This window comes from Centroberyx affinis, unplaced genomic scaffold (genome assembly GCF_046629955.1).
Source record: "Centroberyx affinis isolate AG114_WGS23_722 - 3 ecotype Tasmania unplaced genomic scaffold, CSIRO-AGI_Caff_v1 ptg000058l_1, whole genome shotgun sequence".
Taxonomy (NCBI): domain Eukaryota; kingdom Metazoa; phylum Chordata; class Actinopteri; order Beryciformes; family Berycidae; genus Centroberyx; species Centroberyx affinis.
Genome location: NW_027278769.1, coordinates 342,271 through 368,837, shown reverse-complemented (window position 1 = coordinate 368,837; position 26,567 = coordinate 342,271). Strand labels below are relative to the sequence as shown.

The 26,567-nt window shown below is 42.1% G+C and overlaps 1 protein-coding gene across 2 annotated transcripts in view; it reads right to left on the bottom strand.

The window, feature by feature from the left end:
- The window catches only part of paplna (papilin a, proteoglycan-like sulfated glycoprotein), a 28,467-nt gene extending 1,909 nt beyond the window's left edge, over nt 1-26,558 (bottom strand). Inside the window, exons 1-26 of one of the 2 annotated variants that reach the window (XM_071519532.1) lie at nt 26,360-26,558; nt 23,664-23,726; nt 22,952-23,055; nt 20,136-20,196; nt 19,583-19,685; nt 19,003-19,133; nt 16,670-16,793; nt 15,557-15,637; nt 15,068-15,240; nt 14,381-14,504; nt 14,050-14,176; nt 13,582-13,647; nt 11,216-11,420; nt 10,602-10,787; nt 10,241-10,391; nt 9,986-10,066; nt 7,989-8,187; nt 7,647-7,731; nt 6,558-6,684; nt 3,862-4,333; nt 2,224-2,382; nt 1,937-2,064; nt 1,231-1,288; nt 947-1,093; nt 642-769; nt 161-269 (exon numbers count right to left, since the gene is read on the bottom strand). In XM_071519532.1, the coding sequence (XP_071375633.1) occupies nt 161-269; nt 642-769; nt 947-1,093; nt 1,231-1,288; nt 1,937-2,064; nt 2,224-2,382; nt 3,862-4,333; nt 6,558-6,684; nt 7,647-7,731; nt 7,989-8,187; nt 9,986-10,066; nt 10,241-10,391; nt 10,602-10,787; nt 11,216-11,420; nt 13,582-13,647; nt 14,050-14,176; nt 14,381-14,504; nt 15,068-15,240; nt 15,557-15,637; nt 16,670-16,793; nt 19,003-19,133; nt 19,583-19,685; nt 20,136-20,196; nt 22,952-23,055; nt 23,664-23,720 (3,386 nt within the window). In that variant the 5' untranslated portion in view covers nt 23,721-23,726; nt 26,360-26,558. The remainder of the gene's footprint in view (nt 1-160; nt 270-641; nt 770-946; nt 1,094-1,230; nt 1,289-1,936; nt 2,065-2,223; nt 2,383-3,861; nt 4,334-6,557; nt 6,685-7,646; nt 7,732-7,988; nt 8,188-9,985; nt 10,067-10,240; nt 10,392-10,601; nt 10,788-11,215; nt 11,421-13,581; nt 13,648-14,049; nt 14,177-14,380; nt 14,505-15,067; nt 15,241-15,556; nt 15,638-16,669; nt 16,794-19,002; nt 19,134-19,582; nt 19,686-20,135; nt 20,197-22,951; nt 23,056-23,663; nt 23,727-26,359) is intronic. The other variant, XM_071519540.1, reaches the window with a different exon arrangement.
- Nucleotides 26,559-26,567: the final 9 nt, after the last annotated feature.

The following is a 26,567-nucleotide window of genomic DNA, read 5'->3' as shown; positions in this document are numbered from 1 at the left end:
TTATTAGGGCATGGTATGTTTAAAACCATTGTGGTGAGACTACTATGGTCTTCATCAGGTTCATGTCAACAGGTGGGACAATTCTTTTCGGTGTTGGCTGTCAATTCAGCATCAGGTATAATAGGATAAATACTGGAGCTTGATAAAACTAATTTACTACCTGGACCAGCCCACGTTGACGTTGTCTCCGGACACCACACAGGGCAGCAGGGCCGTGCTGCCTTCAGTCACCTGGATGTTGTTGGGAGCTGTGGTGATTTTCAGGTCCGCTGGACAAGAGCAGGTGAAGATCATATGAAACAGGCCCTCTGGTGAATGCTTTTACCCAAAATGTATTTTTGTGGATGTTCTCAGGGGGAATTGAACCCCTAACCCTGTCTGATATTCAGCTATGCAGAAGCACAGATGTTGCGTCGATATTGCGTTGTCTATTTGATAAAACATACACATACATCAGAGATGCAAGGGAGAATCCAATTAAACCAGCATTAAAAAGGGCATTAGGTAAATTATTACCGTTATCGGCCTCTACTGGTGACCAGTAGGAATTGCAGCAACATTGATAGAACTTATCTCCTCCTACACAAGTCTCTGGCACATAAGATGCTGATGATGATGATAAAAATGCTGACAAAACTCACCTTGCACTCTGAGTTGCAGCTGCCTCTGCTCCAGCTGGTGGTGCGTGGAGGCGGTGCAGGTGTAGACGCCAGAGTCTTCAGACTTCAGCTGGCCAATGGTCAGGGTGCCATCTGAATGCTGGGTAAATCTGCAACACAGCAATCAGTCAGGACCCATATTCACACTAGCTCCCAGATCAGGAGGAAAATTCATTTTGGAAACAATACAAATTATGAACACATGCTCATAATTTGTATAAATTATGAACACATGCTTATAATTTGGTCAGGTCAGGTTGTGGTCAGGAATGAGAATTCCAATTCACCTGGAGTCGGTGAGTGTCTGTCCGTCTCTTGTCCACTGAATGTTGACAGATGGAAGCGCTGAGTCAGGCACAATCTTACAGGGCAACCTGGCAGTTTGTCCTGCCCGCATTTCCAGCAGAGACGAGCCTGACCGCTCTATGCTGAACCTGAGAAATTATTACAGGAACACAAATTTTATGTCTCTGTGTGGAGTGTTTACGTGCTCGTCTCATTCATCATTCTTTAATCTGTCTCCTCCGCTTCATGAGAGAATACAAGAGCAAGGGAAGGAAGTTGTTTGTACCTGGGGGATGGACCGTCTCCAGGCAGTGGTGCGGTTGGGACGAGGTGAGATGATCCTTCTGTGTCCACACACACACAAGAATTATTAGGTAGACATAGGGTGACACAGGGGTCCCAAGATTTGCTTGCATAAGATCCTGCATAGTGACCAGATAACTTTTTCAAGATCAGCATGGTCTGAGCGAGCCTAAGACATCTACCCAATTTTCTGGATTTATGACAGATGGACTAATTGGGGATAAATCCAGTGAAATTAAGTTTTTGACTGAATCTGGCCCCAATTAGCCCATCCCACACAGCGACAGGGTTTTCTCAGCAGCTTTCTTGCCGAGGAGTGATCTAATCTTTAAAAGACTCAATCTGGAATTTCTACATTGTGGTTATGTTAATATTTTTAGAAGGTAACAAACATTAAAAATGTTTTTAAAAAACCTTTATGGCATACATGCCCAACTCAACTTTAGCTGCATCAAAAACTAACAATTAATTTAGATATTAAAAAAATACCTTTAATCACATAAATCACTAAGTAAACAAATCCAGTAAAGTCGCAAGAATCTTTCAACAGGAGGGTCCATACTGCAGTTACAGATTAGGCATTTTAAAGGCTGAGTAGGCCATTAACTTATAAACGTAATAAAGTCTTGTAGAGTGAATCAAGTTTTAGTAAATAAATAAAATGATTTAAAACAGATGCACTGCATTACCTGAGATAGATAGGTAAATGTAGCGGTGGTCTCTCTCACGTTCACGAGTGGCCACACACAGGAACCAACCAGAGTCTGACTTGGTGAGAGGACCAACCAACAGGGAACCATTGGGCTGCTGGTGATGCCTGGAAAGAGCATGAATAAAAAGGTTGAGAAGACAATAGTCATTCATAGAGAGTTCAGAGTAAAATCAGAAGTAGTTTTCCCAACCTCTCGCACAGTAAGCCTATATAAAGCCATTGAAGTTTAACTGAACCATGCATGGATGTCTGTGCTCCACTGACCTGTGAGTGGAGAGAGGGACACCGTCTCTCCTCCACTCCACTATGATGGTGGAGGACGGAGGAGGGCTGACTCTGCAGGGAAGCACTACTGTCTGTCCCACCAGAGCCTCCACTGTGGACGGGTCCGTCTTATCGATGGTCACTCCTCCCAGGGTCAAACTGAGGGAACAGGAGGGGGAGGAAGGAAGGGAGGGAGAAAGAAAGAAAGAGAGAAAAAGAAAGAGAGAAAGGAAGGAAGAAAGAGGGAGAAAGAGAGAGGAGGGAGTGGAAGGAAGAGGGAGGGAGAGAGAGAGAAAGAGACAGAAAGAAAGAAAGAAAGAAAGAAAGAAAGAAAGAAAGAAAGAAAGAAAGAAAGAAAGAAAGAAAGAAAGAAAGAAACAGAGTCACTTTATGCTCTACTGTTGGAACTATTACCCATCACCAAAGCAAGCATAAAGATCGGCCAGAACCTGGCTTCAGCAGTTTGTCAGAGAGAGAGAAGACACACACCCGGCTTCGGCACACAGAAGGCCCATGCAACATGAATAATGAAGTGACAAACAATACAACCCACCACCAGAAAGTGACAAATTCAGACATCAAAAGTCTACCAATGTTAGAGACCAAAGGTGGCGATACACTAGGAAACAAACAGAAAAGACCCAGAGTCAAAAAATGTATTTAACACTAGCTGTAAGAAGTTCCCATGTATGGAAGAGGATTAGGGCCATATGTGCAAAATGTTCTGACTTTATTCTCAGAATTCTGACTTTAAACTCAAATACATTTTTAACATGTGGCCCTAATCCTTCTGTACCCATGTAATCAGTGCATCAGTGATAAGGCCAATATTTAGGCCTTAATTTTGCCCAGAAACGTTCCCCGAAAAGTTGCCCCAAGATCTACCAGCTTTAAGTATGAAAGCAAACCACATCTACATAAACCGAATAATAAAAGTACACAAAAAGGTGAGATGGAAGACAGACAGGGTTTAGTGACTACAGACAGACGAGGACGGATGAAGCATCACAGCAGATCCTTTATTAGTTCAGTCTGATGACATCAAAGGTGACAACGCAAGGCACAAACATGGTGGTTGACACGGTGAGGTAGCGGGCACAAACAAGCACAAGACTAACACAGCTGTAGGCAGATTTATAGAGGAGATAGTGAAAAGTCCCAGAAGCATAGAACTGTCCATTTAGGGTCGCTGTGAGGTCGTCAACTTCTCCTGACATTTGTCGAGGTTTAAGCAGGAAACAAAGCATAGCTGCTTAGGAGAGCAAGAGTGGCGTAGCAATAGTGTGGTGTTTTTTTTTCAAATCAACTTTAAGCCCGAACAAGGAAGGATTTAGATTACAATAAGCATCACAACAATGATGTGAGTCTAAAATCTAGCATGTATGCATACTATATATTGCACAACATATATTCTGGGGGTGGGTGAATGCATACGATTTGTCTTCGGACGGTGTGAGTTTTAATCTCCTTCAGTACACTCTCGCCCTTCTCAGGATCGGGGCAGAGTGGATCGGGGCAGGCTCCTTCAGAGGGGCAGGAGGGCAGTTAACCAGATTATGAGGCCGGTGGTGGCAGGATTTGGGGCGGGGGGTGGGGGGGCAGCTTTGGGCCGCGCTCCCCGGCTCCTCGGGGTCTTACCTCGCTGCTGGGCCGGTGTGCTGGGCGGCGGTGGCAGGGAGAGGCCGGCGGGCGCGCATGTTGACCCTCGCCCGGTGGGCATGGGTGGCAGCGCTGGTGGCCTGTCTGCCGGTGGATGTAGAGCCACCCTGGACGGTGAAAACCCTCCCCATGTCGCGCCCCCGGCCAGCCGTTGACCCTCCAGAGGTGGATCCTCCTGTTCTGGACCCTCCAGATGTGGCTCTTCCAGACCCTCCGGAGCCTCTAGTCGCCCCCCCAGCGGGAGAAACTGGCCCCGGAGCCTGCTGGCTGGGTGCGGACGCCTGGCAGGCCCTCTGGCACTCTGCTCGGGTCATGAAGTTGTTGCTGTTGCCGTGGCAGCCTCCATACCAGAAGTGCACGCACTTGGCGGTGATGACGTCATAGTGGTAGCGCGCCGTCCAGCCGCTGCAGGAGCCGGCGGCACGAGGCAGGGAGCAGAACGAGCGCTCAACTGCAGCAAAGGAACAGAACAGCATTCAATCTCCACACTTCATATCAACAATATCACCACAAACCTAGTCTCAACTCTTTCTATCTTTTATTCATCCAATGGAGGTTTGCCTTGCAGTTATTGAGGGAGGAGAAAACACTACTCATTCATTTTCCTATCCACGCTTTGACCAGCTGGTCCAGAGATCTGAACCAATGACCTTGAAGTCAAAAGCCCACTTCCTCTTCATTCAGGCTACCTAAAATTTCCCACAGTTCTCAAGTCTAAATGAAAAGAAAACTGGATCTATATCAATCATAACTGTGAGGTCAACAGTTTGATTCCCAAGATCAGCTGGGAAAATACTCAACCACTCAAACACCACTCAAACAAATACACCAGTTTTTCCTCTTAATAACGAACAATGTCTGTTCAGGTTCCTTCATGAAAAAATGCCTCTTCACATAACAAAATAATGCCTCTTTAATATTTTAAGGAAATAAATACTTCTTCAATAACTGAAGGTTCCTGTTCAGTAAAACAAAATATTTGGGTGGCAGCTGTGGTGGGAGTGGACCAGGGGGACTTAAACGACTCACAGACACACAACCAAACAAACTTCTCACACACGAGTGTGCGGTCATCACCACTGCCCACCAGTGGCAGCCTCCCACCCCCCGACACACAGAGAGCCGCTGCCTCTTCTATCCCCAAGCTACAGAGTCTGAGGATCTACAAACTGAACCCCCTTGTTAGACATTTGGGAGATTTTGGAAGAATCTGAAAACCACCAGTCAACTGAATTTGTTCCTCTAACAAGAAGGGAGTGTGTAAAATCTACAACCACTTACAGAGTTTAATACTTTTTGCAGTACTACGTATGACAGGTTTTAGACTGTAGCCATGTGGTCTGCTCAAGTGAGCAGTAGTTCAGAAAACAGCCGCTTCCTTCCTCTTTTAAAGGGGAAGGGGAGGGGCTTCCACAACACCAAAGACTCAGTTAACTAAATGTCAACACCTGCTCCCCACTGATTGACAGGACAACCAGGGTTGAAGTAAAATGATTGACAGCTCCTAAGAAAAAAACTGACACTCGAGCCATCAGAGAAAACAAAAGAGGCCAGAGACCATTTCCACAGGACAACAATGTTCTTTTAAAAGATCCAAATGGGCAGTCAAAAAGAAAAAAATGTTTTAGTGGACCAGCTTAATTTGGGCCACTACAGCATGAATATTAGGTATCACTTTACTTTGATACTGCACTGTTGATTCTCAGCAATGTATCAGTAGATATTCAAGTGTATCAAACATTCAATTGACTGTCAACAATAATTGTTTCAACAGACTAACCGCTAGATATTTTCAGTTGACTATCAACAAATGTTCAACAAACTATGTAATTGATGTCAACTACCTGTAACTTGATTGTCAAGTACACCTGTTTTCTATCAGTAGGTAGGTAGACTGTCAACAACTTAAAGTTAAGGTTAGGTTTAAGTTTAGTTCAGTTTTTAAGTTTAAGGTTAGGTTTTTAGTTTAGTAGGCACATAAAAGTAGGCACATAAAAGAGATGGATTAGGGTTAGGCACATAAAAGAAGTTGGTTAAAGTTAAGGTTAAGGTTAGGGTTAGGGTTAGGGTTAGGGTTAAGTTTAATTTTAGCCACATAAACAAACTTGGCTAGTTAGGGTTATAGGACAGTAAGGCAATTGACTCATGAAACAATTTCATATGTAGGAATGTGTTTCTGATAATCAACAGATAGATGAAGTCTGTTGATTAGCACTTGAGATGCCTACAGTCTACTAGTGGTTGGTTTAAGACATGCTACTTGTCTGTTGAGACAAACCAAAGACTAAATGTTGCAGAGAGTCAACAGTGGACTATCAAAATAAAGTATTACTGAATATTGTTTTCCTCTACTTCAAGGAATATTGTCGACGTGCCTGTGAGCAAGACCCCCAACTGGAGCTTCTCAGCAGCCAATAGTAGAAGACTGTGGTTGTACTTGGCAGCTCTCACATGTGACTTTGTGAAACTCTATGACCATAAAGCAGAAAACTGCCAGAACAGAACGTTCAGGCTCCACAAACCTTTAAAAAGTTAAAGAATCGTAAACCAGAAGCTAAAAAAAAAGCACCACTGTCCTGTCTATCATATTATTATATCTTTATCTCTCTATATATAACATGTTTCCGTGCAGTTCCACCACTGCTTTACGTAATTGCTGCCTCTCGGTCTCTTACTGTGGTTGGGGGGGTCGGGGCAGCCCTCCCCACTGGGTCCTCCTGCAGGCGTGGTGCGGTCATAACAGCACCCATAGGTGGTGGTACGGCACTGAACCGCATTCTCAGTGGGAAGAGTAGGAGCAATCTGAGGCGACGATTTGGGAGAAAGGGAAAGACAAGTAGGAATCAGTGGCTTAGAAAAACACACATTCACCAAGTTAGAAAAAATATTTTCGTGACCAGAACGAATTGAGAATGAAAATTAAAGATGAAAACTCATCCATACCCAAAAACCCCACAGACTTTTCTATGTTAATGCATCTGCAATTTTTTTTTCTTTTTTGACTATAAGGCTCTTGCAGACATCTTTTTACATTATAAAGAATCACATCTTTATTTTTCTTATAGTATTTGCAAAGAGGAGGCGAACAACGCGTTTCACTTGTTGTTTCCTCAGGTTCTCTTACTGATTGCACCGAAACATCACAAGTGTTTAAAAAGACTTGAATCCACATCACATTATCAAGTACTATCTATATATTTATATTTTTGCACAATTACAACATTATTTAACAATATAAGACTTAAAAAAAAGAGAAATGGAAAATATTTAGTATATTAAAAATGAGTATAGGCTGCACTAGATTATAATTAAGTGACAGATGATATCAATGATGTCATTCTTCTCTCGCTCTCTCTCACACAAAAGTCCATCTATCGACAAATATTGCAAATTAGCGTAGTCTATAAATGTTATATGTGACAGCAGATTACTTTTTTTAACTGTTCTATGTCTATGTATATGTCCCTATTCAAATAAACATAGAAATGGAAAAATTTGAAAAAATGAAATAGCTCCACATTATCGACCTGACATACTTTTTTATTTTTTTATTTTATACTTTTATATTATCTGAAGGGGAGGGGTCAGTGTCTATTAGTGGCTCATCTTTTTTATGTTTTGTCTGTAATAGTATATTTTCACCACCCAATTTACACCCTATAGCCAGAGTGCTGTACCAGAGTCAAGAGTTTGCCCCACCACCTTATCTGTGATGTCGAACCAATGTATAACTCCATATAAGGATTTCATGTGTGTTTGCTTACAGTGGGTGCGGGGGCCACATGCTCCTGACAGCCCTCCCTGTTGGGGCCCTGGGCAGCCGTCACAGCGTCTTGGCAGCAGCCATAGCTGTCACACAGGAGAGAAGGCAGCAGATACAAGCAATAAAACAGTTTGTACCCAAAGTGTACCAAAAATAAAAAATAAAAAAACTCTGGTCAGTTACTGGTAATTACTGTGTTCGCGAGTAATACAAAAAAATCCCTGTGGTCACTTAGTTGTAAAACTGACGTCCATACAAAAGACGTTAACTCTAAAACAGACCCCATATTTTTCTCCATATGTCTCCCAGAGCCTCAGTATAATGAGGGGTTGGAGCTGGGTACCTGGTCTGTACGCAGGAGGGCTGGACGGGGGTGGGAGCCGGGCCCCGGGGGCAGCCTTGGCCTCGGGGGCCCTGGGCCGTCGAGCGTCCGTCTGGGCAGCAGCCGTAATGGGATTGGCTGCAGTGGAGGGCAGGGGCGGAGCTGTGAGGGTCGTGGATCGTGTTGGTCTGGGTCTGGTCCACCGTCTCCGGCCTGCGGACTGAGGATGAGCCAAGCAGGAAGAATTCACACATTGTACAGGGCACACCAGACCCCATAGTTCAGGGTGTTTCATACAAACAGTGGTGGAAAAATCCATTACTTAAGTAAAAGTATCAATACTATAATGGAAAAATACATCAAAAGTTTACTTAAATAAAAGTATAAAAGTATTAGCAGTAAAATGTACTTAAGTATCAAAAGTACTCATTCTGAAGAACGGTCCCTTTCAGAGTGTTAAACTGTTGATGCATTTAAATGGTAGAAGTATTTTAATGTTGCTCCATATGCTGTTGGGGAGTTTAAACTCTAACAATGCAACATATTTTATGAGCTTATCGTATGTTTTGCATGTAAAACCTTATTCTGTAAAGTAACTAGTAGCTACAGCCGTCAGATAAATGTAGTGAAGTAAAAAGTACAATATTTCTCTCTGAAACAGAGTGGAGTAAAAGTATAAAGTCAAAATGGAAATACTCAAGTAAAGTGCCAGTACCTCAAAATAGTATTTAAGCACAGTACACAAATTAAATACACCTCATATTTGACAAACTCTACTACCAAACTATCTGATTAGGTCAAGATGAAGCAGAGAGCACTGGGAAACGAATTGGAACGAGGACACAGCGACATTTATCAGTATAAACAAACTTGCAAGCAAATAGGAGCAGAATACACGCGAGACCTCAAAAAACTTGAAATTCCTGGCCAGTGGGGCAGCGCAGTGCGGGAGAACGCCAGAACATGCCAGAAACACCACAGCCCAGGCCGGCACTCGGCAGCACACTTCAGTGCCTCGCAAATATTTTAATCAGGCCGACAATGCCCACGGTCCCCTGAAAACATGTCAATCAGGCCTGGATAATTAGTGCTGGGACAGGGGCTGGATGAGGATAGGAGACCAGGGAAGGGGGGTGAGGAGAGGGGGGGGGGGGGGTCTGCCAGGGACAAAGTGACAGGAGTTATATCAGCAGAGGGGGGGGGGGGGGTGCAGGGGAACTGAAGGGTTGAACAATGCTCTAGAAATGTGTGTTAGGGCACGATCACACCTACATTTTTGTCTTTGGTCCAAAACATGGAGGAAGAGTTTACTTTGTTCCATTTTTGCATTTTGTTTGTTTAGGTTCACACTGTCCGAATACATGCAATCCAGAGCTTGTAAACAAAAGTCACATGGACTCACATGTAGCTTGTTTATTAGAGTTTTGGTAACCTGTCATCCCACCAGGTTAGAGATTTTGGCAGTGGGGGGAATCAAAACAAATCCGATTCCAATTCATCTAACTTAAGCTAAGCATTTGTCTGCATTCTTTGTCACAATTTACCTTCTCTTGTCTTACCAGTTTGAAACACAGGAAGAAATAGCTGAATATGAGCATCAGTCCAGATGCTCATTTTGCTGTGCTAGGCTTTCCAAGCATCAGTAACTGTTGGCAGATGTCAACATCTGTCTCCTTATACCCATAAAACCTAACCTTGTGTTTTGGAGCCGTTTCCTGTAGTAGTCGGTTTGGATTACGTTCTCACTCCTAACTAACTGCACTGCAATTCGCTTGGAAGAGGATCACCACCCGCATTTTCATGGCGTCTCGGTTCAGTTGGAATGGCATTGTTCACACCTGCCCACACAAACCGAACTAAAGGAGTAAAATCTCCAGAGTTTCAATAAACCGCTCCAAATATGCTTGGTGCGAACAGGCTCATAGTGTCTCAGTATAAAGCAAGATTCTAGGAGCAGAAAGTGCCATGAATCAACAGGTAAATAAATAAATAAATGAGATACTGAGATGAAACACAACCTGTTGCATGGTCTGGCACATAGGGCTGGAATCCAGTCTGTGTGTTGTCATGTCCTCTTGGATCCTGAACGCTGGGAACCACTGGACACAAAGCAGGAAACAGACGCAAAACAATGAGTTGGATAAGAATACAGTATATAACGCAGGTGTAAAAAAGTATATTAATTCAATGAGACAACAATAAAGCAGGAGAATATGTGCTGGAGGACCAAATGGCCTAATCTAGAAACCCAAACACAGTATCTATCTGCTCACCCTGTGGGCTGTAGCATGACTGAGGGTTGCAGCCCTCGACTGTGGAAGGTTTGGGGTCGGTGCTGCACTGGTCCACAGGGTACAGGTTCCTCTGTCGGTCTGAGCAGATCACCTGGCGTTCACGCAGGCCGGTGCCACAGCTCTTAGAGCACTGGAGAGGGATGGAGACAGCTGATCAGGAATTCAACTCTCAATCTGTAAGATTATTTTAAGGCATGTCTGCTTTGCCAGATAAGACAGTTGAGAGTGACAGGTAAGATGGGAGAGAGGGAGGGGAGGACACGCAACACAGGTTGTGATGTTTGTGTGTGTGTGTGTGTGTGTGTGTGTGTGTGTGTGTGTGTCTTCCTGTACCACTCACCAGTCCCCACTCTCCAACATGCCAACTGATGTGCTGTTGATGTTGATGGCAGGCGGGCATCTCACAGGGTCGGATGGAGGTTGGGCGGGTTAGCGCGCTGCAGAACGTTTCCTCCAGCTTCATGCCTCCTGAACCCATACAGGTCACGGCTCTGGTCTGTTCCCCCGAACCACAGGTCACTGAGCACTGTGGACACCATACAACACACAACACACCACAATATTACAGATTTATGATACAGACTACAGCTGTGCTATAACTGTATTTTGAGGTTGTAATCCTTTACCAAAATGTGAATAAAAGGGTAAACCTGCACTGCTACAGAGTGAAATTAAATGAAATTGGAGACATTTTTGTTAGCAGATTCAGTGGCAGACCTCTTGATACAAGGATTCCTGTGTATGAGAGCCTTGGTTAAAGTTGTACTATATGATATCATTTGAGTAAAGTGAGGCGTGTGTTGAGCAACAATGAGATAATTAGTCTCGGCAGCATATTTTTGTGACCAGGTATAGTGCGTTTCATATTTCATTAATTCCCTCAATTACGCCTCTCAATTATTGCTTCGTCCATATCAGCTGCAGTGCGGCACAGAAGTTAGTCCGGTAACGCACCTCGCTCCATCTGGTCACTTGGTACTCCACACACTTTTGCATGTTGCAGGTCTGCAGAGAGGGCGGAGCCTCGGAGTAGGCGGCACAAACGGCGTCCTCCACCACCCGGGGTCCCGCGGCGTCATGAGAGACGCACTGCACGCTGCGCAGCTGGGAGCCGCCGCCGCACGTCACTGAGCAGGTGTTCCACTCCCCGGTCTTCCAGCTGGGAAAACCCACCGCCAGCAGAGAGGGAGGGAAGTGGGTGAGGTCAGGAGAGAGAATAAACAAAGATCAGGGACGGTATTGAAAATCAGAAAAATTATACCTCGTCTGACAAAATGATTGCTAGAAAGCTACACCACTGACTTCAATACCCAGAAATCCTTTAACGTGACATCAATAAATTGCACACAGCCATATCTGACTCTAGAATTTCATTTGGGCATATAACGCAAATCTACGGTGTCTCAATTAGACGGGATGGGACACTCGATAAGGTGGGTGTATTTTTACATACAAATCTTGCCTAGTGCAGCTTTAAAGTAAAACTCAGTAATGAATATTAATATTTTAAATATTGAGCAATAACTATCAGGTGAACATTTTTTGTAGAAAAAAAGGTGTTTAGTGTTTTGGAATGAAACCCTTCAAATGAACTACACTCTTAAAAAGGATGCACCATTTTCAACAAAACTGTCTAGGACATCAACACACATTTGAGCTACTCTTCAAGAATAACATTTGTCATTTGAATATGTGTTGTTATTAATATACTGTACATTACACTTGAAAAGCAGCACTAATGTGCTTTATCCTAAATTAGGCACATGGATATGTTAAAAACAACACATCCTTTTTAAGACTGTAGTGTTATAGAAAGCTGGTCGCAGTCAATCACCCATCAAAGCCACCAGCCACTGCCACACCAACCAAACCAACTGAAGGGCAGAAAGCTGGCTTTTCTCCTCGTTAGTTTTAACAAACAATAATTACTAGAAGCAGTAAGTATACATAGACTGGGAAGCAGGGCTAAAAACAACAAATAAAACCGGCATGCTCAGATTTTATCTCCTAAATCTCTGTCTCAAATATAGCACATACTGTACATACAACTCGCATCCTGCGTGAAGTGAACCATCAAATGTTTCTAGTTTTCGGAGCAATGCATCTTTAAAGTGAGGACTAATGAGGGTGCAGTTTGTTCTAACCAAGGTTCATAGGCATCTCAGGTTTCCGAGCGGCAGCAGCATCAAAGAAAAGGACCAGGAAATACCACAGAGCCACTGAAGCCCCAGTTATTTACTGCCAGACCACCGGTAGCGCTTTGCATTCGGATGTACACAATCCCCCCCGCACCGCGACCCTTAACCCAGGAACACCCCAACATCACCGACACACAAACTACATTAATGGACACAGACAGACAGCTTTACTGGCTCGACTGTTTGCTAAAGCAGCCGGACAGCAGCCCAGCTCAGGGATCAGGACCAGGATCAGGATCAGGACCAGGGGCCGTAGGTTGGGAGGTCGAGGGGAGGGGAGGTCTTTGATGCAACTCGGGCATCAAATCGCCCCTCTGTCTCCCCGGGGAGAGGCGTTAAGCGTGTCCGAGACAAATGAGGAGGCGTTAAAGGGTTGAAAGGAGATCTCTGAGCTGGACTGTTGCCCCGCGCCTTTGTTCTCGACCCCGCAAGGAAGAACAGGCTTTGCACTAAACACAGATGCTAGAGCTAAGGTCAAACACATCTGAAGGGGGAGAGAGTGTGCGACTGATATAGGTGAATTTACTTTTAATCATTCACAATCATTTAATCAAAATCTAAGGACATTCAGAATTATCTTGGACTTTGGAGCTGCTCATAAATATTGAGCAGACTTGTTGACTTGTTATTGAGCATAACAAGTCATTTAAAATTGTACTTTTCTTATAAGTTAAAAAAAAAAATCTGCCAATGGGGTTAGATAAGTGTAACACTTGTTTCCAATGCAAATCAATTCGTTTCAAGAATTTTGTAGAATCAATTTTCATTTTCTTGATAGTAGTGCAGTGATCTGCCTTATTCTGACTTCTTTCAAGATACTGACACTCATTTCTAGAAAATTCCTGAAACAAGTGAAACTCCATTTGAAACAAGTGGAGTTATCTCTCCTCACTGGCAGAATTTTCTCTGGGTTTATGAAAAATAAGATTTGAAGGCTGAATATGAGACTAACTGACTTTTTTTTTGCAGTGCAGTAGAAGACTTGCTGAAAAACAGCATGCATGCTCAGGAAATCATCCCTGGATTCTATATTTGTAGTAAATAATGACTTCATGATTTGGATCTCCCCCTGTGTTTGTGGTCACATACAACTCTGCTACGACTCCACAGACCCTGGGTTACCTGAATATATAGGCTCTGGCTGTTTCTGAGGATTTCCACAACTGTGGTGGATACAGGTACGCCATCCTTTCAGACATCATAACACACCAAGAACAGTGAGAACTGCTCCGACAAACATCTACCTTTGACACTTCAGCAAATGTATCTGTACAAGCCAAAAAATTACAGAAAACTCACAATTTGATGTACTGTAAAATTCCCCAAAAAGCATCTTTATACTAAGTTCATCTTGACTTTCTTGACATCTTGACATCTCTGGTTCATCATATACAATGGAACGAAGATGAACTCAGTCTCCAGATGCTGTTTGGAAACCCAGCCCATATCTATTCAAAATTGTCACTCTGTCGGTGAAGTTTTAAGGCACTTTAGCTCTTTATCAGTGAAGTTTTAAGGCACTTTAGCTCTTTATCAGTGAAGTTTTAAAGCACTTTAGCTCTTTATCAGTGAAGTTTTGTCCTGGCTTACCTGCGGGTCTGTGGGCACTGATGGGGGTTGCATGTGCGGTTGCTTTGTGGCCTTGGCAGGGAGGCACACAGATAGTCAGGATAAGCCTCATTATCGATGGCACAGAAGACCAGACGAGACTGGTAGCCTAATGAAGGAAGAGGCCAAGAACTGAGTCATTATCCAATCCAGGAAACAGTCAGAATTATATACAGAACATAGAGATATCAAAGTATTGCCTCATTATAAAGGGATGATGAGGATTTCAATGAGAGCTAAAGGATTTGAAGGGTCAGATATGTCTTGAGGCATGTTTAAAGAATCTAAAATAAGACTCTTCTGTGACTCTGACCTGATCCACACTCCTTGCTGCAGGCAGACCAGGACCCATAGCTCCAGTAGTATCCCTCTCTGGAGCGTCCGGTCGGCAGGTAGTACTCATACTCCACTCCTTGGTTTGGCTCCTGGCTGATCAGCTGGGAGGACAGAATTTTATCCAAAGATCAAACTTCATTTATAGAGGTTGAGATCATTTGCACACATTTTTAAATTCAAGATTTAAGACAGACAGAAGAAACTCCCCCCCAAAAACTATGAAAGACAACAGTGACCCCAAAATCTGCTTTATTTTGCCATATGAGGAAACTAATAAAGTACTGGTAAATTCTGTCCACTCTCATTAATGCCAAACAAACATTTGGAATCAAAAACCGACCCAAATATCAATCTTTTTGGAGAGATCTTGACATAGATTTAGACAAAGTTTGACATGGCACTTTTTTAAAACTGTGAAGCAGCTTATCTCTTATTATGGGATTATGTGATCATTCATATTTTATTATGTGATTATGTCACAGTTCCAGTGAAAAGCATAGGTTTGGTACAGCCATACTGTTCACTACAACTGCCTTCATAGCATACATTTTCCCCAGACTGTAAAGGCCAAGAAAAAAAAAAGATTTACAGCATAGAGATCATAAGACAGACTGTAGATAAAGACAGTCACTTGAGGACCGGTGCAGTCAGGCAGATGTCTTACCTCAATGACCAGCGGCTCAGTGAGGGGGCCACGGCCGATGATGGTCTCAGGAGTGTTGTGGCCCTCGGCGCCTCGCTGGTAGTACAGCACCGTGCCGGCAACAGGGGTCGACCGGGAAAAGTCAATAACCCAGTGGCCGTTGAGGTAGTACTCTCCACGCAGGTTCTTGATAGCTGTGGCCATGGACATCAGTCAGAGAGGTCAGTCTTTTGTCAGTCTTTTGTACAAACTCAAACATATTGCACAATTATAAATAAGCTGCAGCAGAGTGGATGCTTGCTGTCAAAGGGGTTTGAATCTTCAATCTCTGCTGCTCTCATCACTCATTTTCTCTTTATGGACATATCTTCTGGTATTGTATTTATTTATTTTCTCTCTTTCTCTTTCTTTTTCTAACATTCTGTACACATGGCTCTCTTTTAATGGGGAACTCAATGGTAGATCCTCCATATACAGTAAATAAAACGTCAAATTCGACCCCAGACTCACCGAGGTAGTTGCGTGTGGGAACTGTTTCTCTAATGCTGATGGTGGTGGCTCCGACGGGGATGATGAACATCTGGTTGTAGCCTGAGATGCAAATGATACAACTTCTTAGACATACAATAGAAAGTTAAAGTAACTACAAAAACGAAACTATCTGTCACATTTTGCAAGGAGTTATGGTGTAACTAGCCTGTAATAATAAGTTACAATATTTTTTCCTATATTATTTCAAATTACTTTACTTTATTTACTTACTTTATTTGACAGGAGCAGTGCATATTAATAACAATTATATACAGTAATTCCAGCTGTATATTGTGGTCCTAGGTAGCTCAGTGATAGAGCATGATGCCAAAACTGCCAGGACAATATTAAATATACTGTATATGCACATATGGTACTGTAAGGTGCTTTGGATAAATAAGTCTACTAAACAATGTGTGTTAATTGTTTACACATTGCAAGAGTATAACACAAATGCAGAGAAGACTTCCAATTCTCAGCAGTGACAAATTGAACCTACTACTATGTTAGTACAACATATTTCCGACAGTAATTGGTGTTAAATCATCTTAGTAAAATGGAGATTCTACTGTTTTTTCTCTTAAAGGCTGGACTGCAGATTTTAGCAACATTAAACACAAATTTAGATGATGGAGGCAAAAATCAACATCCCAGAGTTTTGTTCAGACCTTTCTGGGAGCACCGTGATCTAGGACAGTGATTCTCAACCTTTTACATATCAAGGACCCTAACTCAGTCCACATTAGAGCCACAGACCCCCATTTGATGAGATTTTGTCTCTTGGACCCAAATCTGAGAATATTTTTATTGTCACATATGATTTTGCCCAGAATTCCATGACTATCTGTGTTGTAGATAGAGAGATAACAGAGAAACTATGATCAGAACAGTCATTCTTCTACAGTCTCTGTTTTAGTTTAGTTTTCTTGTAAATGAAATAATGCTGAAGTTTAACAATTCATCAGTTTGCTGGGGACCCCCTGGAACCCCCTCAAGGACCCACGTTGAGAACCACTGATCTAGGAGATTACACTGACAAATTTGGTGATTAATTGCTCCCAAAAATCTGTTTATTAGAGGAGTGCACCATACCGGTGGGCATGTCGCGCATGGAGAAGGTGTTCTTGACAAGGTAGCAGGACTGGCCGTTCCCCCCACACTGCAGGCAGGGGTCTTCCTGCTGAGGCGACTCCAACATGTTGTCACAGCCCAGACGCTGGGGGAGGGACAGGGATGAAAGGATTCCATAAGAAAAAGGGCGGTAGGTACCAGGGTTAGACCAATATATCAGTTTGCAGATATATCGGGCTGGTATTAATCTTTTATTAAATATCTGAAAACGGTGATGGAGGTTCCTCCCTGACCACAGCTACATACCTCTGTAAACAGTTTGCAAAACCTGCACTTAAATTGTATCTCTTAATTTAATTCTTCAACTAAGTTTTTTTGTAAATACATTTTTAATTTAAAGGCATTTTTAACTGAATAGGTGTGGTGGGTCATCCTGCATTAAAGGGCTGCTAACCCAGCTAAAAAAAATGTATTAGTCTGGGTTTCAGTGGAGAGTTTTAGTGTTCCATGATGGTCTAAATGCTGTTTCAGAGGCTTTTCCACCCTGACAAGTATACAATTTAGGGGGGGAACACTGAATATTTGCAATTTTTTGGCATGAAAATGGTCAGATTTAAAGATATTGAATATTGACACAGGATATCAGTATCGATATCAAGATATCGATTTCAGTCTTAAAAATATCACTATTGATATTGGTATTGATTTCAGAAAACCCACATCAATCGAACCCTAGTACAGTAATAATATATACTGTATAATTGCTTATGTAACCTGTATTTAACCATGTGGTCCAACTGAAATTAAGAATCTTTTTTGAGAGAGACCTGGTAAAGCAAGACAAAAATAAAAGTTGCAGATAAACAACACATAAGTAAGTGTTAAGTCAAAATTTGCTGCATAAGCTCTCCAAAAGGCAACAGTCCAGTAGCAGAACAGTAGGTTCAGGGGCAAAACCGATATAAAACCTGGTTTAACAAGGTGAGGATGGAAGATTTGTGGGAACGGGATGTTTTTGGGAAAGTAGCAATCCAAAAACCAGGCGACAAAAACGTAGCGTTGAATGAGGTTTTTTAAAATAAAAAAGCAACGGGGTCCAACAACAATAACATGAGAATAGAATGGATTCTGGACTGTCACTATACCCACAAACTAGGTGATGAAAACATGACGTAAGAGGTTAAATAGAGGAGGTGTTTCATGACGAAGAGGTTAATAGGTTGCTGCAGTAATTACATGAGAACAGAATGTGTTTGGTCAAAAGCTATGCTGAGAAGTGTTTGACATTACCGCAAAGTGAAACTAATCCGTCATCCTGCTGGTCAGCTCCATTGGCTGTGTCCGCTCTGATTAACGCCATATTGAGCTTTATACTATGAGTTTGTGTAGATGTGTTCTGAGCCTCTGAGATACTTTCTTGCTCTCATGTCTCTGTTGTTCTAAAAAATAACAGGATATGAGAATATGACATAATATGGATTCAAACCTACAACGCCTACATGCCACCAATATGCCCTATTGCTGATTTTCATCTCGTCAACAAATACTGTATCTCTCAATATATCTCTTTTGCGGTGGCCATTTCAAACTTACGTCACACTCAGGGAGGGAAACTCCGCCTGGAAGAGCAAGTAGAGCCCAGCTATGTCCTACTGTTGTGTACCAAGACATTTATCATTTATCATTACAGATTCCCCAGTGAAAAACAAATTTGAAACTAACTTCTCTGCTAAATTCAAGCAGTTGCTGTAGGCTAATTGTTGTTTTTCAAAACTGCTAGCTAATTTGATAACTGTTAGGTCTTCTTGTGTGTTGAAGATGCTAATTTTGAGTAATGCTAGTTTCCAAAGTGTTTGTGTTTAAAGTGGTAACCCGCAACATTCTTGTGTGTTTTTATTTTTATTTTGGCATCATATTGGTGCTAAGCGGTCAGCGGTGTTTTCCCACTGCACTTCCCAGAATTCACTTGTCAATCAAACAGTGTGGGCGCTCTTTTCTTTGTCTGTTCAGCCATGGTGGCTATCGCTGCTCATGCTAACTACCCACTTCGTCTTCTATTTATTCCAAACAAACCAAAGACACTGGGTGTTTAGAACAGCAATAGAAAAGCTTTCATGAACTGGCTATATGTCGAGTCACTATTGTGTTATATCAATCGGTGATAGAGAGTAGCAAATCTGACATTTATTTATATGAAAATGTTGCAGATTATAAGATTCAGGACAGCAAGAGAGTACATTCAGGTCTTCTAAGATATCTCTTCTCCCCTCCCCTAATTTACTCTCCTCTCAGTTCTTCTCATCTTTTCATTTCATTCCATTTGATCTCATCTCATCAGTGTGTCCAGTTCCTACCTTGCAGACTCCGTCCACACAGACATCCTTCCGTCCAGGGTGGCAGGGCGTCCCGTCAGCCACGGCACTGCGGTGGCGGTAGAAAAAGTTCTCTCCTCTTGGCATGCAGTTCAGCTCACATGGGTTCTCAGCTATTGGAGATATGAGCAGAATTTCAGAATGTCAAATCTTAGTGAGAACTGCCTTTCTGTGAAGTTCTTGTTGTTGTATCTGCTGTCGTGTTTTTCCCCATGAGCTGTGGAAAATGTATTCCTCGTCTGAGCGCATTTGTCACCCAGTTCCCAGATTTCTCAATTTTCAATTAATTCATTGTGTGTGTGTGTGTGTGTGTGTGTGTGTGTGTGTGTGTGTGTGTGTGTGTGTGTGTGTGTGTGTGCGTGTTTGTGTCTGTGTGAGAGAGATCTCTGTGTCTTCATTCTCTCTCTGAAAGATCACTAGTGAATGTTAATGTTCATGCATATGTGTATCACCATTATATGGACAGAAAAAACACATTTTACCACAGTATTTTATCTAATCTTGGCTAGTTTCTCTGAATTATCAGCCCAAACTTCCCACTGCGCTTTGCTTTGCTGCTGACCTCCATAGTATGGGAGCCACTTGTAGCGTTTCCCCTGGAAGTCAGTCCCATCAAACTGGGAGCACTGCTCTTCTCGGAAATCCCTGGATCCCTCGGGACAGTCCTGAGTGGAACAATGGGAGGAGCAGAGAGGTCGAAGGTCAAGACACAAACTGAGCAGAGATGCACACCGGATGAAAAAGAAATCATGTGAACCAGATACCAGATACAGAAAATAAAACAAGATAGTGCAACACTTAAGAACGTTTCTAGTTTTTTGTGCACTGGTATGAAGTTCTGGTATAAAAATGTCTGTATCTTAAATATTACAGACTATCCGAAATCTATTTATCTCTAACGTCATTGCAACATTTGAGTTTATGGCTTTATCACAGGCCATTGATGGGTCACAAATTTTAACAAAATGCAAAATTGACATTCAGTTTGGCATTTAAAAATGTAAAAAATTGGAATAAAAGACTTAAATAACTGAAAGGCTTAAGTTACAATTGAAAATACTTAAGTTACTGAGTTCAAGTGATTACAACAATGGTATTTGAGACTTGTTGTTCACCTGGATGTTGCAGGAGCGGTAGGACTTGTCTGGACCCACACAGTTGTGTCCCCCATCAGTCCTGTATGTAGGGAACAGGAATATGAGAGGCTGTTGGCTAAAAACACACCTGGGATGATTAGATGGATTAAACTTGGCCTTAGACTAAACTCTTTGTTAAGGGAGGGGCAGGAGGAATCCCACCCAGTGTAAGCAGTTTTCACATGATGATTCCTAAAGCCAGGGAGGGTTAAATGGTATTTGGGTATCATGAAGTAGTTTCTCCCAAAGCCATAAAACAGAGAAGCAAGACTATAATCTATGTGTATTTACAGCATGGAGTTAAAAGAGTTGCTCCACTTGCATTGAGTAGCAGACTGATTATGCAGACTCATGCTCTATTTCTCTGAGCTTTCACAGTCAAATGAGCCTCATATTATAGTAACCCAGTCGGTTCCAAGCCACAGAATGTATTTGCATAAGCATCAAAGCTATGGGTATTGCCACAATCAAACATTTGCATCTTTTTTAACTTAATGCTTTATTAAGTTGTGCATCATTGTGACACAGACTAAGAGGCAGGATAAACTGTTAACGGCTATGTGAGACTGCAGTGAATATATGCAAATACAACTCAAACTGTCTGAGAGCATAGGAGGATGTTTCAAATCTGAAATTCAGTGGCATTCCTTTTTAATCTGTGCCTGTGAAACCAGTTCTCAGGACAGGAGAAGCCTCAAAAATCAACATTGTGGAGTCCGACCTCGTACAAACAGCCATGCACACTCGTGAGACAGCAGATTGTTTGCCTCCCTCCCCTCCAGCCACACTGATAACTCCACAAAACTACCATGCCTCCAGGCCTAAATACAAGACATGCTCCTCTCAACACGCCAATACTGGAACGAAAACATGTCATAACAGTCATTCACAACATTGAGCCAACAACCATTTCACATAGGAATGCAAAATCAACATTTGGAACATCATTTCAAAATGATATAGCCGACATGCGGAAAAAATGACAGCTATTCTTACAAAATGATTGATAGCACAAAATTGAAACAGATTATAATACTTTTTAAAGGAGAGTACATAGTAAAAGTAAGTGCATAATTGTCAAAATGATAACCCTGACCCTAGTCGTAACACTTTAAAGGCTGGATCTTCTGGATGACGTAGTAGTTTTATTCTAAAAACTGTATAGCGATGCAGAATGGAAGTCTTAATTTCCAGGTAAGAGCATTAGCACACTGCATCAACACTGGTCTAATCATAGCATTTAAAGGTGCGACTTGTGACTAATCTGGCAGACAAGACATAACAGAGTTCATCCAACTAGGTGGAAGTGCTGGGCAGGACAACTTCTTCTTCCCTCTTACTCATCTTCCAGCTACAAAGGGGAAACAGACTCACTCACAGACTGACTGGCAGACTGACTGACTCACTGACTGGCTGCATGGGTGTGTATCTAAATAGATGACTCCTAGTGGGATCAATTCCAGTTATGTGAACAGAGATCAAGGAAAACATCAAAACTTTATCGTCAAGCATCATATGTACAATTTCAACTATCAGATCTCACTTTAATCAACTCAGGAATTCATCTGCACTCCTTCGTTTAAGAGGCAGTCAGCCTTATTATCAGCGTATATAGTGTCAAGAAACACATTTGCCTCCAAGTAAATGTAACAAAATATCATAGAATCAGAGAACTGTGCTTGAACATGTCAAAGAAATGGTTTGTTATACTCATGTTCTGCCTGGTGGGCATCCTTCTTTTAAATTCAAAGTTGGTCTTTTTACCAAATTCCCCCAGTGTCATTGCTCAATTACTGAGGCACACCTACATTCTGCTATGCATTTTGCGGCTGGAAAGACTGCAAACACAGCATGTGCAGCTGATGTGTGACTCGTCTTTTGGGCAGAAACCGAAATTAGTTTTGATTGTCCCACAGCCGTAAATATCATCACCTAAACAGTCAGGGAATGACAAGTAAGTGGGGAGGCTGAGGAGAAATCACAGAGGCGGTGACCCTGCGTTGGAAAGGGTGACCCGCGTTGGAAGTGGGGCAGAGAAAGGAAGATACACACCGTTTCCTACCTCATAAATACAGATTGCTTTATGTGGCACAAGAGGCAACATGCCAGCTGGATTCCAGCAAAACGATTTATGCACACAACACTTACAGTGTAAGCGACAGGGTGAGCATGACCTGGTCTTTATCACTCCTCACTCAATCCTGTTTAATCAGATGCCAAAGCAGCACAGGAGCACAAACCCAAACATGGCTAGAAATGATACTGAAACGGATCAAAACGCCTCTGCAGCAAAGACAGATGATGATCTGATGCTGGATTTTTTTTTTTAAAGCTTTTGAAATTATTTTTTTCAACCTGTCCCAACCAAACACAGGCAGAGAGAAATATTCACTCCCCATCCAATCCCCTTCAGCAGCCAAGAGGCAACACCCAACACAGAAGAGGCCTTTTAATGTTAAAGAGCCCCTCCCTGCACTCTGTTTTGGATGGAAGACAAGCCCACATCCACGTAACTTCAAGGCATTCTTTTACCATCGGGGCAAAGATACAATGTGTACTCATGAACCTCACAATTAGCTTTATTCACTGAGGGAAAAGTGTGTGTGTGTGTGTGTGTGTGTATTCAAGACCTCACAATAAGCTGCATTTGTCAAAGAAAGTCTATGAGTCCTTACATGCCTGTACATGTGTGTTTGCATGTGTGTTTTTACATGTACTTGGGCATGTTTATGTACAGGTGGGTGTATTTAAAAAAAAAACTAAAAAAAAACAGGTAAGCAGACACATTATCATACCTCTGAGTGATACAGCGTCTTGTTCTCATGGTCACACCGCTGCCACAGCTTCGACTGCACTCTCCATAAGGACTCCAGGCCTCCCAGTAATCCCCACTGGGCAGCTGGACACAAAACACCAGTTCAGTCACTTATCCTGTTTGCCATACCCGACTTTTTCCATCACGTTGTAAAAAAAATACACTAACTCTGATTAAAAAAGAGGCAGCTATTTTCTCTGTTAAATAGATCCAACATACTATATTGGGTTTTATGTGGTGATTACACTACATATAGAGAGTTTAGAGGTTTAATTTTACAGCTGAGGAAAAACAAAACCCTTATTCAAAACATAACACAGGAACCTTTCATAGTTGTACAGATATTAGGATTAAGAAAATTTATATTTATTATAAAAAGCTATTATGTGCAGTTACAGTAAACCCTTTTTGTACCAAACTGAATCTAGGGTTTTAACTTGAGCCTTTTGGATTTTCCCCCTTATTTTGATTTTGTTTATGGTTCCAAATGTGTAATGTACACATAATGCATGCGTTAGACTTAAAATGCACTGTGCTAGTTTAACAGAGAGAGGGGGAGACATAGGTACATCTTACAACAGTAAACACAAGAATAAAAATAAAATTGCTGCCTCAGGTTTTTTTGTTATGTATGCAGTATTTCTAGCATCACTTTGTCAGTGTTTATAAGTTCAGAGCCATTGGGAGTTTACCGTGAGCGCTGGAGCCAAGAGTAGCTGAAGGATCGCCAGAGGCAGCAGCATCTTCATTGTTAACTAGAAAGAACGAGACATCCACAGTTAGTCATTGTGACTAATAAAGGCTATTATATATTGAGCAACTTTTTCGGAAACAAGCCAGGGCAACGATTCTGACAGGAATTGATGTGACACACAGGCCAACATTACATTAGGATTTATAAGGGCGAAAAGACACTGCAAAGCAATAAATCATCGCGAGAGTATTGAGAAAACTCCCTGGGCAAAACTTCTCTTCCTCTCATCCCATCTTACAAGAGTAAACACAAAATAATAACAATAAATTAGCAGCCTCAGTTTTTGGCTTATGTATGCATTTTCCTCTAGCATCGGTGTCGTTGCCCTACAACATTCCCCAAAATATTGCCAAATATATCACTGCTTCCAGCTTTAAATCGTTAAGTGTTGTGAATGTAGCGATGATTTAGCTGCAGACTCATTTCTTTGTCAGATCCTATTAATATTACACCTTCAAGTCAGTAGAGAGCACAGTATATCCACACTGAGCAGCAGTGATTTGCTGTGGTTTGCAGCCACCAACCACACTAGATGATATGTGGGATCAGCAGCTCTATACACTCTAAACAGGATGTGTCAGCTTTGGTTTTTAGCTTGACCACAATGCATTTTTGAGTTTATCCAAACTGCTTTGAAAGGGTTTCATAAGACCAAGATTTCGTAGAACTTTCTCCATAGAGGAGCAAGTAATCCTTCAGTTAAACTTAAAGCCTAAAAATCACCAAAATTGTAGGTTTTCACAAGATAGCAATGATATGTTAATAGCACAGTGACTCAAAATATATTGTTTTTCACGTGTCGATAAGTAACACAAGCGTCACATCGCAAAGGAGAACAATGGATGGAGAAAATGTTGAAAATTATCATTTGTAAGGATTTGCCTCTGTAAAGAAAGAGCTTGTAAGTTAAGCCAAGCTCTGGCCTTCAATGTCTGTCTTCATGAGATCCGTCAGCATGAGAACTCCAACACTTGAAGCACCAGCCTAATCATTTTCCCCCACTATCTCACCACTTAATTGCTTAATTGAACTAAATATTTACCCTTTTTTGTACGTGAGCCAACTTGATGCTGTTTATTTGTTTTTCCAAGGCAAAGGGACGGGTTTCCTGCCCACCCCCCCTCCACTGAGGGTCGCCTGCATGGGGCTGCCATGCTGCCTCTGACTCGCTGGCCATGGCTACCAAATGCCCCCATGGCGAGGAAATTTACCCTGCAGCCGTAAACACCCCACTGAGAATGGGCAAGAAGTCAGAGGCAAGGCTGTGCCAGAGAGGTGAGGAACAGGCAGTCACCATATCTGCCTACACTGATCTCTCCCTCCCTCCCTCCCACTCTCTCTCTCTCTCTCTCCCTCTCTCTCTCACACACACACACACACACACTCACACTGAACCAACTGTCCATAATTGAGCACACTTCAAGCTTGTTAATGGTGTCAGTGCCCCTGGGCGGTGGTAATGTGGGTCTATTCAGTCAGTGAGAGCAGGACCCAGAGCAATCTTTCACTACTCAATAACTCTGTATAGAGTGGTCCCCCATCACCCCATTACATATTCATAAATCTGCGCACACACACACACTCACACACACACACAAACTGACACTGAAAGGCTGACCAATTCGCTTTGTTATCTTATCAGTTCAGTGTGTCTTCTTGAATCTCAACACAATCAACCACTGGGCTTTTTACAAGTTGCATGTCAAGTCACTCACTCACTGTACCTAATTGGAGGCTATTACAAGCGTTTATCTAACCGCACTAACAATTATTTCTAGGCTGGTGAAATGACTTAGTGAGGGCAGGCTGTGTCTTGTGTCCTGTGTTTCATATGAAGCTTATTGTCTGCTGGTGGTCAGACACCAAACCAAACCAAGAGACCTGGTCAGTCTTCAACTATTTATTGATGTGACAAAAAATGATCAATTGCTCAAAATTTTATTTATTAGGATACATTAGGATCAATGGACCCTATAAGGAAAAATCACTTTTAATATTCCTGTAACATTCCTATTGGGACTAAATAGTAAATCTATATGATCAACTGATTGTCAAAAAAAACACTATAGCTAATATTACAGTAGTATAGTGTGTCTGTGGTACTCAATAGTAAGTTTATAGTTACTTTATGGTATTTATTTTTATCTCTTATGGTTTGCCTATAATATTCCTATAATATTCCTATAGAGAAGTGTAGTGTGTCTCTGGTACTCAATAGTGAGTTTAGAGTGACCTTATTGTACTTTATCGTTTTTAATCTTCTATAGTATCTCTATAATATTTATGTGACATTCCTATAGGGACAAATAGTTTTGCTTTGATACTTAACGTATAGTGCCCATTTAAAGTGTATTGTTGTTTTGCGTAAGGAGAGTGAAAAGGTGAATAGACTATATGATTCTATAAATTTAAAGAACTGAAACTTAAGCAACTTTTCATCTCTGCTATTGACTCATAACATTAAATTTAAAAGTTTTCGCTGAACAGCCAATTCCTCAATCCAAAAGGGTGAGAAAGAGGAAGTTTCCTTCCAATAACTGCCTGTCAAACTTTGGCTTCTCTCTGAACAATGAATCTCCTCTGAACAAATCTGCAATAACAAGACACCTTCATTATCAATAAATCATTACTCACCCCGTTCCGTGTTTTTAAATGTGACTCTCGGAAGTCCCAAACCCCAGGTGGATCCAGACGGAGGACCGGGGCGCAGCAGAAATAAGAGCTGGTTTCTGTCCGGAGGCTTGACTTGGAGATGCGTCTGACAAGAGCTGGGTGTCCCGGCTATATGAGGAGGGTTATCTAGCTGGACCTCTTTCCCCCTCTCACTCCCTCTCTCTCTCCC